Source organism: Aulonocara stuartgranti (genome assembly GCF_965226115.1).
Source record: "Aulonocara stuartgranti genome assembly, chromosome: 1".
Taxonomy (NCBI): domain Eukaryota; kingdom Metazoa; phylum Chordata; class Actinopteri; order Cichliformes; family Cichlidae; genus Aulonocara; species Aulonocara stuartgranti.
Window position 1 is genome coordinate 18,671,333 of NC_138939.1, and position 14,823 is coordinate 18,686,155.

A 14,823-nucleotide genomic window follows, 5' to 3' on the forward strand; every position below is an offset into this window, starting at 1 on the left:
GGCTCTACGCGCTGCTGAATCTGAGGCTGTAGCTGTCAAAACGTGTCAAAACTGGAACTGATCAGTGAATCACAAATTCCCGTATTCACCTCTTCACAGAAATAATCAAGATTTTGTTTCTCACTTTTCAAATGTGAGGATTTGTTGTTTTTCCTTTTTTGTGTGTGTATCAATGTAATGTAATTTATATATATTTGGGTTGTAACATTGCAACAAGCTCTTTGTTGTGTTGTTGTATTTTCTAAAAGTGCTACACAAATTAAGTTCATTGTGATAAAATGCAGTATATTTGTCGATGCCATGCCTTTAACCTGCATAGTTTTTTTTTTATTTATATCAAAATTTCATGTGTCCTGCATTGTCCCACACAAACATGCCCTTTGCCCCACATTTAGTTTGTTGGGGTCCGGTCAGCCCACACCTTATGCAGACGCTGCTTCAGTTTTTGATATGCATTTGTAATTGTACCCTGTTAAATGCGTTTATAAGCTGTTGTAATCACAGCTTATATAATGTACAAAAGAACTTATGGCTCAGTTACCATGTGGCTCTCCTTCCTGAGACACAAGTTTCCTCGCACTAAACAATAAAACATTCACGGCCTCATCACTCTTGCAGTCACACAGCTACTGTACACATGCCTTGGTTTGTTTAAGTTCTTTCTTTGTGTTTCTTTCATTGAAAAGAAACCATTTGCATTCATCAAGCCAGTTCTCGTGGCTGTGCCACCCGATTTGTGACAAGTGGGGACCCGTCCAATAAATCTAATTTCCTGGGTGTGTCACATTTCTTTTTATAACTAAAGAACAGCTTACATTCACCTAAAAATCGCCAAGGTTGGAAAAATGTCTTTGTCCCACAGAAGAGTCTTTAAAAAATAGATAAGCCTAAACTTGTTTAGTACATTGAATTCAGCCGTGGTGGACACTGAGCAGAGGGAATGCACATGCTCAGTCTCAACCGCCTGATGTTGATATTATGCTTTATGGTTAGGGTATGTGTCTTTTTATGTAAGCTTTTATTGTTTTGTTGGATGCATGTATGCATGCATGTGGAGCCTGTTATAGTCAGTAAAGATAATAGCCATAATAAGGGTCACATTTTTCCTTTAAAGTACAAGTTTGTGCACAAAAAGTGCTGCATGCAGGATTTCACCACAGACAGTGTCAGCTACAGCAGGTGTGGAGTGGAAGCTGTGGCTCCAACCTAATTAAAATGAATTAAGGATTCAGCAGTACAAAAAAACTGTATGCAGAGGGAAACTGAATAATTATGTCATATCACTCTTCATATTTTTGTGGGTATTTTTGTGACATTTTGTATTAATGTTGATAATTTAGCCGTATACAAAACAAAACTGAGTATTAAAAGAAATTGCTAATGTGGAATCCGAGTCCTCTGAAATCCATGGAAATCGGTCCGATTGTGACTGTGACTGTTGAAAACTCTGCTGCAGACCTCGTGCTGGACATTTGAACCCATTGTTTTCGAATATTCTGGTTAAACCTCAACTTTTTACAGTCAGTATAGATAAGAGTTTTCTTGGCCTGTTTCTGATTACAACAAAACCCATGTTTGTATCTGTGAGTGGATTTCAAGAGTTCAGCCTCTGATTAATGGAGTTTTTTCTCTGCTTGAGGCTTGGATGAAAAAAAGCTGTTTGGAAAACACGTGTCAAAGCCAAATTGCCAAGTTTGAAGAATGTTATTCAGATAAGAGATAAGGCAGAGGAAGATACACTGCCTTACTGGTTTCAAATAACCACACACACACACACACACCTGAGGGTTTCTGCCTATGCTTTATAAGTGTGTGTTCTTTTTATGTAGGCAGGACTGTCCTGGAAATCCTGCTACTATTTCCACTAAAACTAAAAATACTCCAATGAAAATAAAGCCAGATACTTCATGTTGACCTCGTGTGCAGTAACCGACAGTGATTGTTTGACATTTATGAGGTGAAATGTGCAAAACAGAAAACAATGGGAATCAGTCTGATTATAAAAATGAGGTTGTGTTGGCCCGACTGTAACTAAATGTGAACAGTTGAAGAGGTCTGCTCAGACAGAGGAGCTCTGATATAAGCATAGATGTTAAATTACTGCCTGCAGTAATAGGACTGTTCATTTAAGGGGATTTAACTTTATATTTATGTGTCAGCACATGACGCTAACACCATAATACCTCACAATACTTTATTTTGAAATTAAAAAATGTCAGAAGGTTGAAGAAAAACAAGCACTTTCTGATAATTATTTCATGCTTCAGGCTTAAATATGAAACGGTAACAAAGTCTTTAACTTTTTCTTTAAAGAGAAGCATGTATGTAAGAAAGGATAAAAAAAAATCCCAACTATTTGCTGTTTATAATCATATTAAGTATTATGAACCCACCTGCTTAGTTTTCTGGTATTAAAGTGATGCCAGCATAATTCACTCATATCTTAAGGTTTAAATTAAATTTAATTAGAGTTTGGAGTTTTAGAAGTTAAACAGTTGTGTCCACAGTTGCATTTATTGCATTTCATTTATTTTGTTGTATTGTTTTCATAATAAATAAATTTTCCTGCTGCTTATTAAACTTCCAAATTTCATCTGAATGCTTCTGGTTAATACCATAAAACATCAGTATGGGTGAAGTTATGCTACTTATTGGCTTTGTATGTAAAATTTCAGAGGTGAAGATCCAGTTGTGTCCTGGGCAGACAACAGCACAGCATCTTTGAAGTAGATGTACTCAAAAATGTTTATTAGTTTTAAAAAGTTTTCAAAAACTGGTATCAACAAGCACTTCCCCTTATAAAAGCACTTGATAAAATGCAAAACAACAACCACAACAAAAAGAAAATATTTGTATTAAAAACCACAGCAACTTAACACAGTGGAGGGCGGCTCTACAGCTCCTAGCCACTTACAAGAGGAAGGGTAAACTCTTCATAAAGAAACATCAGTGCTAACAAACACACAGACCCACAATGGAGTTAAACATCGAAACTGAGAGAAATCAGAGGTCAAAAAAAGTACTCAAAATAATTAGATGTTACAATGATACAATCAGATTTTAAAGAAGTTAAAAATACAGTATTCTGTATAAAATCACCAGATTAAATCCAGACATTAATTTAGTTCATTCAAAATGTTTGGTTTTTTTTGCCACAGAGGGACAACTTTCAAGCTCATGAAGGGAAGTACAATTGCACAATTGCGCACCATATATTAAGGAACAGTGCCGTTTCCACATTTTAAAACAAGTGCAAACATTTTCTGGCGTGAATTCCTGTCAAAATCCAGTTCTGCGAGGTTTTAGTGATTCTTCAATTTCTCATTATTCACTGCCAAATTTCGGAAAAGTCTTGATAATGCACGTGATACGTGGTAACACACTATGACACTTAAAGCGTATGCTACAAAACATCATAACAGTGCAAGTCAGGTTATTGTGAACACACGCACGCACACAAACAAACAATTATATGGTTTCCAAGAGTACATATCCTGTACAAATAGAACAATGTAAAATAATAAATAGTAATAAAACAAACCAAAGAGCACCGGACACCTGGCCACACCCCCAATCTGTACAACAAATGAAGTGAGTGTGACCAACAATACACGGTCAAGAGATCTACTGCTAACACAGAGACACACACGGTTTAGCGAAACAACTGTGATGCTGCCGTGAAAACATCAAACCTGTTGGAAGGGTGCGGGTTACAAAAGCATCAACAACAGTAAACAAAGGAACCCTCAGCATTTACAGATTTTCACCTTTCCTCTGAATACATTTGTTACAGGCGTCATCAAGCACTTTATTGTCAGAGAGCCCACCACGTTGGAGGCTATGTTACACCCGTGGCCACGGTGCAGCTTACATCTTTGGCATAAGGACATAAGGCTCAGAAACCCAAAGCCCTCAGACGCAGCTTAGAGTCAGCGGCTGCACGACTTCTTTACCCGATGCTCGACGTCAGTGTAAAGCTCGACTTCCACATTTGATCGGCAGCTGTTTTTCATTTGAACCTCAGGATTCAGAGTAAAATTGTTCCACACAAATCAAACAGTGTTTTCCCCCCTTTATAAAGCACAAGGATTATAGATTGTCAGTGCATTAGAATAAGTGTAATATACATGCTCATTAGGCTCCTCTCACTTTCCATGTCTTCCTTTTTAGTGATCTGCACGCGATAAATAATACATTTAAATAGTGATAAAAAGCTCTCGGTTCATTTTTCAAGTGCAAAAGAAGACCCCGTCAGAGAGGTTTGGTTTAATTCTTAGGTAAGTGATTTTATCATAAATGTCCTGTAAGGGTTAAGCGGTCGAGCCCTCGTCTTTCACTGCTCAAAGGGCTGCAACACAGATCCCATAAAATGGTCTGTGTGACACACCTACATGTAACCATACAAAGACTGATAGCATAATTAAAGCTGATCAGCAAATCATCTTTCTTGGTTTAATATAGTGATTCTCAACCTATGGGGCATGGCCCCCTGGTGGGACACAGACTCTTTGCCGCAGAGTGGTGTGGATGCTGATTTAAATTCTTTTTAATTCATTTTTTGTGTTGTTGCTGTTGATAAAGATCGATAAAATTTGAAGGTGAGAATTATTTTGGTGGCGGGGCCATGCCGGTTTGAGAACAGCTGGTTTAATATTTGATGTTTTTGTCTGTTTTCTTTTATTGCATGTAAATTTTGCATACGCTTTAAAAAGATTGATTAAGATTTGAACATCTTTATAATCACAATTACAGTCCTGAGAAAAACTAAGTGCACCCTGTGATTCAGTAGCTTGAAGAACAACTTTTAGCAGCAATGACATAGAAGTAATAGTTTTCTGTATGACTTCCTCAGCTCTCACATTACCGTGGAGAGATTTTGGCCCACTCTTCTTTACAGCATTGCATTCATGCACAGCTCTCTTAAGGTCCCCCCAAAGCAGGCTGAGGTCTGGACTTTGATATTGCAACACCTTCATTCTTTTTCACTTTCAGCCATTCTAATGATACATTTCATTTTGTTGTGTTTGGGGTGATTTATCTCCTACAGTACATAACCTAATTTAGGCCAAGCTTGACTCTTGACCTGTTTGGTTTTGTCTCCACTTTGGTGTCATCTGTGGTTTGTTCAGATGCTGCTTGGCAAACCTAAAGCAAACCTTGCTGCCATGTTTGTTTCAGAGGGAAGAGATATTCTCTTGGGATTCCTTCGTGCCATATTTGTCTTGTAATTCTATTTTCATGAAATTTAACCTTTAACATACTAGCTCAAGCCTGTAGAGCTGAGGCATTTCTACAGTCGGGCCTTGTTGGGACGTTAACATTTGGAAAGATTGTGTCATTGTGTTAGCTCACACCTGAACGCACCAGACCACCAAACTACCAAAACTGCTGCTTTTTTAAAGGTGCTCACCTATGATAACAAGGGTGAACTTAGTTATTCACATGACTGTATACAAGACCTATTTTAAATGCAACTTAAAAGAGGACTAATAATATTTGTATTATTATTTAATCTACATGAAGGGGTTTGAAGAGAGGTTAACGTCGCTCTTCACACTCATCAGCTGATTAACAGAGACTCAAAGTCTATTTAAAATAAACTTTAGAAACTTTAGACAGTATAGACTTATATTGCTGAATTTTACAGTTCAAAGTTTTACCGAATACCATTTATATATTTCACCAAAATGAGTCAGTAAAGGCCAGTGCTGTGTTTGGGAAGAGATACATATATTTATATTGGTATATTTATATATTAAGATTATGAGTACATTATATGGATTTACATGGATGAATTTGATTCTGTGTATTTGTGAATACATAATAATTTAATGTATGTGTGTACACGTCACATATCTTAATGTTAAATTCAAAACTTTTTAAGCGCTTTTTTTCTTTAAGTAAAGCTACACAACAAACACATATTGTTAGTTTAGGATTAAATATCATTAGTTTTTTTGCACCTAATTTAGCCTGCAGTTCATACACGGTGACAGAAATAAGTAGCGTTGCATAAGGTTTATTCACACTGATCCACGGCTCTGTTATTGATCTGACTGTTCAATAAAATTAGCTGTTTGAAAACTAGCTTTTTTCTGTGTGTGTTTTCTTGTTGACAATTCTCTTGATCAAACAAAGTGAGGCAATATTCTCTCATTAAAGGGAAATGACCAGCATTTTCAGTGAGTGTTGCAGCATTAGCTCAGTTTTTAGCCTGGCACTTAATCTGGACAGACCTCATTGTATCCAGTGTTGCATTATAAATGCCTGAAAATAAATAAAACAAACATCAACCGCAGATTAACATGTTCAACATTACTATAAAAAGCTCTGCTCTCAGCCCATCAGCCCAACAGTTGGGTGATCTTTGCTCTCCAACCAGTCGAGACCACCTGAATGAGCCGCTTCGCTGGTGATTTGCTGAAACAGCGAATCGTCCACCAGCTCCTCTGGGGCGGCGTGCTGATACTGGCCTTGCTGCTGGCTGGGGTCGAACAGCAGGTTTGTGTCCAATGCGTTAAGGTCACTGATGCTACTGGGAAGCTCCGATGTCATTCTGATTTCACCGGGGAAATCGGCCCCGCCTGCTGTTAGCTCTGACACCTGTTCCATGAGCTGATTGCCAGCAGCGAGGAGGTCTTGAGAGGTGCTGAAGTCTAACTGCTGGTGTTGCTGCTGCTGTGAGTTCAAAGCTGACATGATGGACTGCTGCTGATGCTGCTCTCCACCGGCTGCTTGTATTTGGCCTTGACCTGCCGAGAGAATCATTTGTTCACCGATAGAGTTTTCCATGAGGTAATTGGGCCTCTGCAGGTTGCAGGTACTGCTGGAGTCGGAGGTCATCAGGCTGTCAGTGCAGGAGAGGCTGGAGTTGGATTCGAGGATCTGGGTCAGGTTCATACGAGCGGTGTAGGTGGGAAGTAAATTATTGATTCCCACACCCCGCACACTATTCTCGTGATCTCCGTCTAGCTTGCTCAGGAGGACGCTGGCGATGCTTTTGGTGCTGCACTGCTGGCCCGGTGTGGGCGGGGCCTCGCTTTGCATCATGATGTTGAGCGGCACAGAGCGGCTCCTCTGGGCCATGCTGTTCACGCCGAGGTTTGTCTGCCTGTTTGCGAAGATGTTCAACACCTCAGCCGTCACAGGAGAATTAAAGGGAGACACTACCGATCGGGAGGCATTGGAAAGGTTGGTTCCTGCTCCTGTGCCGCTGAAGTTCCTCTGATGTACAGCGGGACTCACGCTGCGACACCTAAAATTTGCAGCAGATGTGTTGGCAGTTTTATTATCCAGAGGGGCAGGCACTGCAAAACCCTCCTGTTTGGCCATGCTCGCTACCTGCTGCTGCACGGGCGAGATGGGAGTCAAGCGGCCGAAATGGCTGTCGTGGTGCCGCGCGTGAGGAACGGCGAAGGCGTGAGGTTTTTGAAAATGGTCGTCTATCAGGCTGTGATAGCCGGGCAGGATTTCCATTCCGCTGTTGGATCTGCTGGTGGTCCCGCCGCTGCTATTGTAACTGTTATTCATCCACTCCAGCCTGGTCTTGTCTGGATGGGTGGCCATCGGTCTCTGCATCGGTTTCACGGGGCTGCTGGAGATGGTGCTGCCGTCATGGAAACCAGTGATGCTGGAGTTAATGGGTGTGAACGCGAACGGGTTTCTGCACTCTACTGGACTGGGAGGAACATTGCTGCTGCAGTTGGAGTGTGGCGTCCCAACCGGGGTGTGGCGACTGCTTCCGAGCGAGCTGTCCACCGGGGTCGTGGAGGCGATGTGGGAGCAGGGGCTTTCTCCTGTCAGTCCCTGGGCTCCTCCCATCATTTCCGACATGGGTGTAGGTGTCGGCGTTTGAATTGTTTGGATTGGGTTACTGTTGTTGTTCGCAGCATGATAGAAAGCCATGTTCTTATTAGCGGACGTCATGTTGTTTGGCATCGCAACCTGCTGGCCCTGCAGCGTGACAGAATCTCCAAACTGCTGCAGGTTATTAAGTTTCATCTGCTCCTCCATCTGCACCAACTCCTCCACTATGCTGTCCTGAGTCACATCATCATCAAAGCAAAAGTAATCTGTCATGTCTGTCTGCATGGGCAGTTGACCGGATGATGAAGCGTGATTCAAAAACTCTAAGGTTTCAGTAGCAGGACTGGACTGAGAGCAGGGCTGCTGCCGGACTCCTTCCAGGCTTGAGTTTGAAGCCACACCTGAATGCTTTGGAAAACTGGGATTATCGGGCACAGCATGTGCGTCAACTGCTGCGTGCCCCTGATGTTGCTGTATTAATGCGTGACTGACTGAAGTGCCAGTTTCCATAACGGCAGAAATGTTTTTCCTCTGCAATGAACTATGTGTTTTGGCAACGGAGTAAAAGCCACTCGCTCTGAAAGAAGGAGAAGTGCCAAGTGCGTGGACTTGAGTGGTCATTTTCACTTCTACTTCCCTGGTGGCTGGTGCACTTTCAGGTCTAGCTGGAGCGCCTGGCCTGGATACATTACCCGTCATGTTTCTGATACCATACCCTGGACCAGCAGCACCCTCTACTGGCTGCTGGGGTATAAAAACCCTTTTGATTGGTGAAAGGTCTGGACTGAGCCCTGAACGTTTTCTGAGGCTCTTAGTGGACAAGAAGCCTTGCTTTGTTTGGTTGTTTTCCCCACATGAAGATGTTCTGCTGGTGTTCAGTAGAGACACGGTGCTGGTATTCTGAGTGGAGGGATTTAAGTGCAAAGTGCTTGTATTTTTAGCGCTATTATTGCCGCTGTCGCCTGTGGCCACAGTATTAGTGCTTGAGGAGGACTCTCTGCTGCATTTATTGCTGGACGTTTCCTCGAGACCCAAGAAGCCTCTAGTTTGCGGTATGGGCACACTGGCGGCCCTCTGTACAGCCCCTTTGACTCTATTGGTCATTGCCACTTGTGGCAAAACTTGACTGCCCAAATTTTGCATTTGGCTGCTTTCATGTATAGCTTCAACTTCCATTTCAACATCGATGCTTGGAGTGTTAGAAGTCTGCCCTTGCCTGGCCACCGGGGCCAAAATGGGGACCGTTGAGGAACTCCTCGCGCTCTGACTGGAGCTGGCGTCTTCTGTAGCTTTAAAGTTGATGTCTGCAGATGCCGGCCGCAGCACGTTTGTGAAGGATGTGGCAGTTTCACTGCTGTTGGGTGCGAGCGATATGGCTGCCATTTTGACCAGACTGACTGGGCTGACATGACATGGCGTTACAACAGTCTTAATGGGGCTGTTAGCGATGATCATGGTGGAGGGCGAGCGCAAAGCGATGGCAGTGGTGGCTGAAGGTTTAGGGAGGATTTGAGCGTAGCGCTGCCGAGCTGCGCGCTCCCCCGCTGGATTGGACAGAATATTTTGGGGGTGTTTGGGGCTCTGCTTCACTCCCTGAACTGGCTGGGTCACCATCTGGATGTTAATGGGCAGTACTTTGCTCTCCACTGTTCCCACTGGACTCGGGGACATCAGCGGCCTACTCCTCTGAACCTGCAGGGGGAAAAAAGAGGAATCATGAAATCAAAGTTTAGATCCTGTCTTTGACAGAGAGAGATAGAGGGGGCTTTATGGTACCATTTTTTTTAATGATTCCTTTTCGGACTCCCTGCACGTCTGTATGAATATATCCTTCGTCTCTTTTTACTTCAGGCTTTATTTCAACGGATATTTTTACTGTGTTTTTACCTCGCATGTTTGTTGTCTTCTCCCCTGTCATTGCCTGACGAGTTCACCTAGTGCCTTATTACTTTTCTCCTTGGTGTTACTGTTTTTGATAGTTTTGACACCTTTTTGATTTTAACTATGGTTATTTTGTTTTACATTGCCACTTCAGTCCACTTAAGAAACAGCTGGAATTACAGCTATCCATGCAGTTATGTTGTAGATATTTTGTTTATTGGTAAAAACAACTATTTAATCCCAAGTGTTTGATTTTATATTGCATTAAATATATAAAGCAGCCTTGGTGACATTAAAAGGGATACAAAAATGTGTTGGAATATCTACTGATGAATTCTGTGGACTATCATTTCTGGCTTATCTCTTCTTCAGACTACACAAAATAATAAGATCAGAAATGTGATGTGACCTCAGATAAATGAAAGTTTGACTATTATATTGATGAAAAGAAAATTCAGTGATCTATAAGAATGTAAATCAACAGTAACTGCAGCAACGTGTTGTAGCTAATTAATAGATTAGAAAAGGGTATATTTTTTATCTAATGTGGGTTCATTGTGTTCTAAACATTCATGACGTGCAGTTAATCTTTCCTTCAGTGGGGAAAGAAATGACACATGATGGTGTGATCCAGCTCTCTCTCTCACCGTGATCGGGCTTGGCACGGCAGCAACCACGATGCCTATAGTTGGTTGAGGCGACGGAGGGGTGGGACTACCACAAGACACACCGTCGTCTGCCTTCCTAATCTGTCCCTCTCCGGGTAGAGGAGATGTCAGCTTTTGTTCCTGTTGCTTTCTCTGGATCTTCCTCTGGAGCTGCTGCTTTGCGTCGACAGACGGAGAGGACAGCATGGTCACATGAGGCTGGAAGGAGTGAGCGTCTGCAGCCGGGGCGAAGGCTGAGACGGTCTGTGAACCTTTCACCTCTGAAGAAAATCAAAAGAAATTTGTATTCAGTATACATCAAATGCTCCTACAAAAAGAATATATAACACTATGCAGGGGAACTTAGTACTGTACATCTTCAGTTATTGCAAAAACAATTACATTTGAGGTAGCAGAGTGTTTTGCAGCATGTTCCCTGATATATTCAGATGTAATTCTACAGGTTTCAAAAGGGAATTCCTTATTATTAAAACCTGGCAGCCACCAGCGCTACCCCAGCCTCCTAGTGGATGTACCAATGGTATAATTTTGAAAATCCAAGGTGATTTTCAGGAAAGTTGACCCCTGACCTTGACTTTGAGTTCAAGATCACTGAGATTCAAACTCATCTGAGACTTTTAGTAGATGCACCTATTTCTCTTACTCCTTAGTATTTGTGGGTTTCTGTATTGTGTATCAGGTTGTTAGTCACTCTGTGTTGAGCATTTGGATTCACAGCTTTTAGTTGTTGTATTTTGTATTTAAGTTTCTGTCAGTGCAAGTGAAATGTTCATATTTTCTTGTTTCCGTTTTTTTCTTATTTTCAAGAAATATAACATCCAATTTCACTGCTGTGCAGATTACACTCAGCTCTACTACAGCTCTCCAAATCCACAGCTACTCTCCCACCCATATCTATTTCTGATTGTTTAAGTGAAATCAAGGTCTGGTTTGCTCACAACTTTCTTAAACTTAATGGCACTAAAACTGAATTTATTTTAATAGGCACCAAATCAAAACTTTAAACCAGATGTCTTTCATTATCCATTGATATCTCTGTTGTCACACCTTCCCCTCAGGTTAAGAGTCTGGATGTCATACTCGACAGCACTCTTTCCTTCACAACACATAAATAATATCACTCGGTCTTCCTGTTTTCATCTTTCAATAACCGCCTTTGTCCTTCACTCACTCCGAACTATTCAAAACTCTATTCAAAATTGCATCATGATTTTTACCTTGTTTAGCTTTTATACTTTCATGCTTGTTTTTTCCATGTTTACCTTGTGTTTTTATTTATTTACTTATTTTTTGTAATATTGTAAGGTGACCTTGAGGGTCTTTAAAGGCACCTATAAATAAAATGCATTATTATTATTATTATTATTCCATTCATCCATTCGCTTCCGCTTATCCTTTTCAGGGCGCTGGAGCCTATCCCAGCTGTCATAGGGCGAGAGGCGGGGTACACCCTGGACAGGCTGCCAGTCTGTCGCAGGGCCAACACACAGGGACAGACAACCATTCGCACTCACATTCACTCCTGCATTCTATTATTATTATTATCATCATCATTATTTTCATTATTATCCATCTGACTAACTCTGTTTCTAGTCTTTTGTTCTTTAGTTTCGTATTCTGGTTTTCTTTTGGGTTTAGGTTATTATAAATCGGATTCCTCGTATTTTTACTTTAGTTTGGTCTTTGTAGTGTGTTCTTGCATCTTGTTAAGGCTTTGTCTTTGTTTTGTGATTCCCCTTTTAGTAGCTTCCTGTTTCATTTGTGCTTTCCCATCACTTTTACTTCCTTTGTCTTAATTAGCTTCAGCTATGTCTTGTTACCCTGGCGTTTCCCAGCCCCCTGATTACTTCATGTGTCTATTTAAAACCTGAAAAGGTTGCCTTAATTCTTTGTTGAGTCATACTTGCTTATGTGTTTACTGTATTTCTGTTTGGATTTATTCACTTATTTAACTTTTCCGTATGTGTACTTTGTGTTTTGCCTTAATAAAAGGTTGTTTTACGTTTCTCAGGTTTGACTTAGCAGTGTGCATTTGGGTCCCTTTCCTGTGCAACCCTGATATCATCACACAAAAAAGTCAATAGCTCATTAAAATGAAAAACAAGGACTAACAAAAGAAAAGTCCCCCTTGAGCTCCCACCTGACATCCACATTGCTCTGCATCTAGGAAGGGTTGCCAAGAAACTTATTCTTAAAACCTGGCAGTCTGCCTCTCCACCTGCCTTTGTACATGGGATTAAATCACAGAATCAAAGAACTGTGCAATCTCAGGGTAAATTAACAGGAGATGATGGGCCTTTATTTCAACCATCGCACATTACAGCAAGAGAACAGCAGTAGAGATTCCTGCTGTTCTCTTGGCTCAGTTATGCTTATATCCCACATGTTTCCTTTGCATCCTCACTGTACATTTCAGTGTCTGGGAGCTTCTTGTTGGTTCTTTGTTAAACAATTATTTTTACTTAAATCTCAACACTGAACCTTCCAGTTTATGAGGTATACAAATATATTGTGTAGTGGTTTAATAAGCCTAACAAGTGAAAAGCTGATCTACCAAAATAAAAATGCAGAACTACCTGCTGAAGTGAGCCCTAGTGAATAAAGGAGCAGCCGAAGGTAGCTGTTCAGTTTATGTTAAAATGATGTGACAATTCAGAGACATTATTATTTTGTTCTTTTTCTTTGCATTGATTCAATCACAAAATGCTCTTCATCAAAATTACATGTTTAAGTAATATATTATATATTGAACAGCTTAGATCTTTGCACACTTCTGTGGAAAATGCATATTGTGCTACGCTCCATTTGAAGTGGGAAGCCTGAAATCCCGAGACACCTCTGAATCTGTCTTCTTGAGCTTGTCACTGGTATGCAAGCTTCAGGGCAAAAATGATCGCCCATGAGTTTTATATACTGCTTCTGGTTTATAAAGAAAACCTATTTTAAGTAGTTTTACTGTAAATTGAGTATTTAACAAACACAAACATGTTTTTTTCTGAAATGATCACACAGTTGAACAAAAAGTTCTCTAATTTATTTTAAAGTAAAACTGAAGATTATAATCGCTGTAAAGATTTATTGCAAGGTTCGCAAGTTAGACTGCTTGATGTTCCAGAGCATAAGAGTCCAAGAACAACATTAATCTGGTATAGAGACAGAACTTCAATAGACGGATAAAGCCATAGGTGCGTTAACAGCGAGCTGCCACCAGAAGTCACTCTTGACCTTTATGTTCTGCACTCTGGGAACATCAAGTTGTCAAGTGTCCTACCTGCTGCTGTGCCGGTCATTATGGTGAGAGCTGCCAAAGACTTGTTGCTGATGTAATGGCTGTCGATTAGGAAGCGAGCCAGGTCCTCCACAGCATCAAACTGGCGTTTGAGCACCTTTTGAGCCCACTCACACACAAGATCACAGGCTGCAAACCGCACCTCTTCCTTAATACTGCTCAGCTGGCCCGGGGAGTCGAGCACATCACACTGGGGCTGCAAACAATTGACATTTAGTTTCATATATAGACACATATATATGGAAAAAAAGCTATATTCCAAAGACATAATATTAATATCAATATGAAAATAAGTGTAAATAAATGTGCTTACTCCATCTCCTGTTTTATGGAGGTCCAGAGTTGGTAAAGACGGCATCTGAACAAATGGTCTCTTCCTTAGGCCACTATAGCAGTATGTGAGTCAGTGTTAAGATAAAAAATCTCAAAGGATCTCCGAAGAATACATATGACAACTATACAGAGGAAACCCTGAATAAAACACAGCCTGTGTAGTATTAGCAGCTCAATACGCCATGTCATAACAGAAAACTGGCAGCGCCAATTCTCATTCGTAAACTGCATCCAAATTTCCATATTTATCTTTTGTGTTACCTGAGCCTTACATTAGTATTACTGAGTTATCTTATTGGAGTTACTTTTTATCTGTTCTTGTTAAGTCTTGTTGTTATTGTTTTCCTTTTCATTTTGTTCCAAAGTCCCGTACTACAAAGCAGGATTTTGGCTTCTCCAGCCAAATCCAAGGTGGATCTTTTTAATGGGACATATCACTATAGTAACATTTGGCGCAGCCCTAACCGGCAGTTAATGAGGTTATATACCCGATTAGAGATCAAAGGGTGTGGAATCACCACGACTGCAGTGTTACAAACGCATTATAAGATCATCTGGACCTCTGTGTACGGGGAGTAGGAGGGCCGGAAGTTTTTGTTTTATTAAAAATATAGAACCTTAGCCGCTTCTTTACTCCCAATTTTTTTCCCTGTCAGCTGCAAAATAAGTCACTCCACTTTTTTATTGTTCTATAAGAGTTAATACATGATCCTAAAACAGGTACATGATTATAATTTTTCAGATTCTCGTGTATCTTAATGATAGAGCTGTGATAATGATAAGCCTTTTACTTTCTACAGTCAGCATTTCTGCCAACTGTCCTTCCAGCCTTTAAACAGGTTCAAT

The 14,823-nt window shown here is 40.9% G+C and overlaps 1 protein-coding gene across 1 annotated transcript in view; it reads right to left on the bottom strand.

Moving 5' to 3' along the window:
• Positions 1-2,727: 2,727 nt before the first annotated feature.
• Positions 2,728-14,823, bottom strand: part of LOC309692812 (DNA-binding protein RFX7-like) — a gene marked incomplete at its 5' end in the record, with an annotated part of 28,100 nt that continues 16,004 nt past the window's right edge. The window contains 4 exons of the mRNA XM_082511631.1: positions 2,728-9,498; positions 10,335-10,615; positions 13,627-13,840; positions 13,958-14,039. Of these exons, the coding sequence (XP_082367757.1) occupies positions 6,337-9,498; positions 10,335-10,615; positions 13,627-13,840; positions 13,958-14,039 (3,739 nt within the window). The 3' untranslated portion in view covers positions 2,728-6,336. The remainder of the gene's footprint in view (positions 9,499-10,334; positions 10,616-13,626; positions 13,841-13,957; positions 14,040-14,823) is intronic.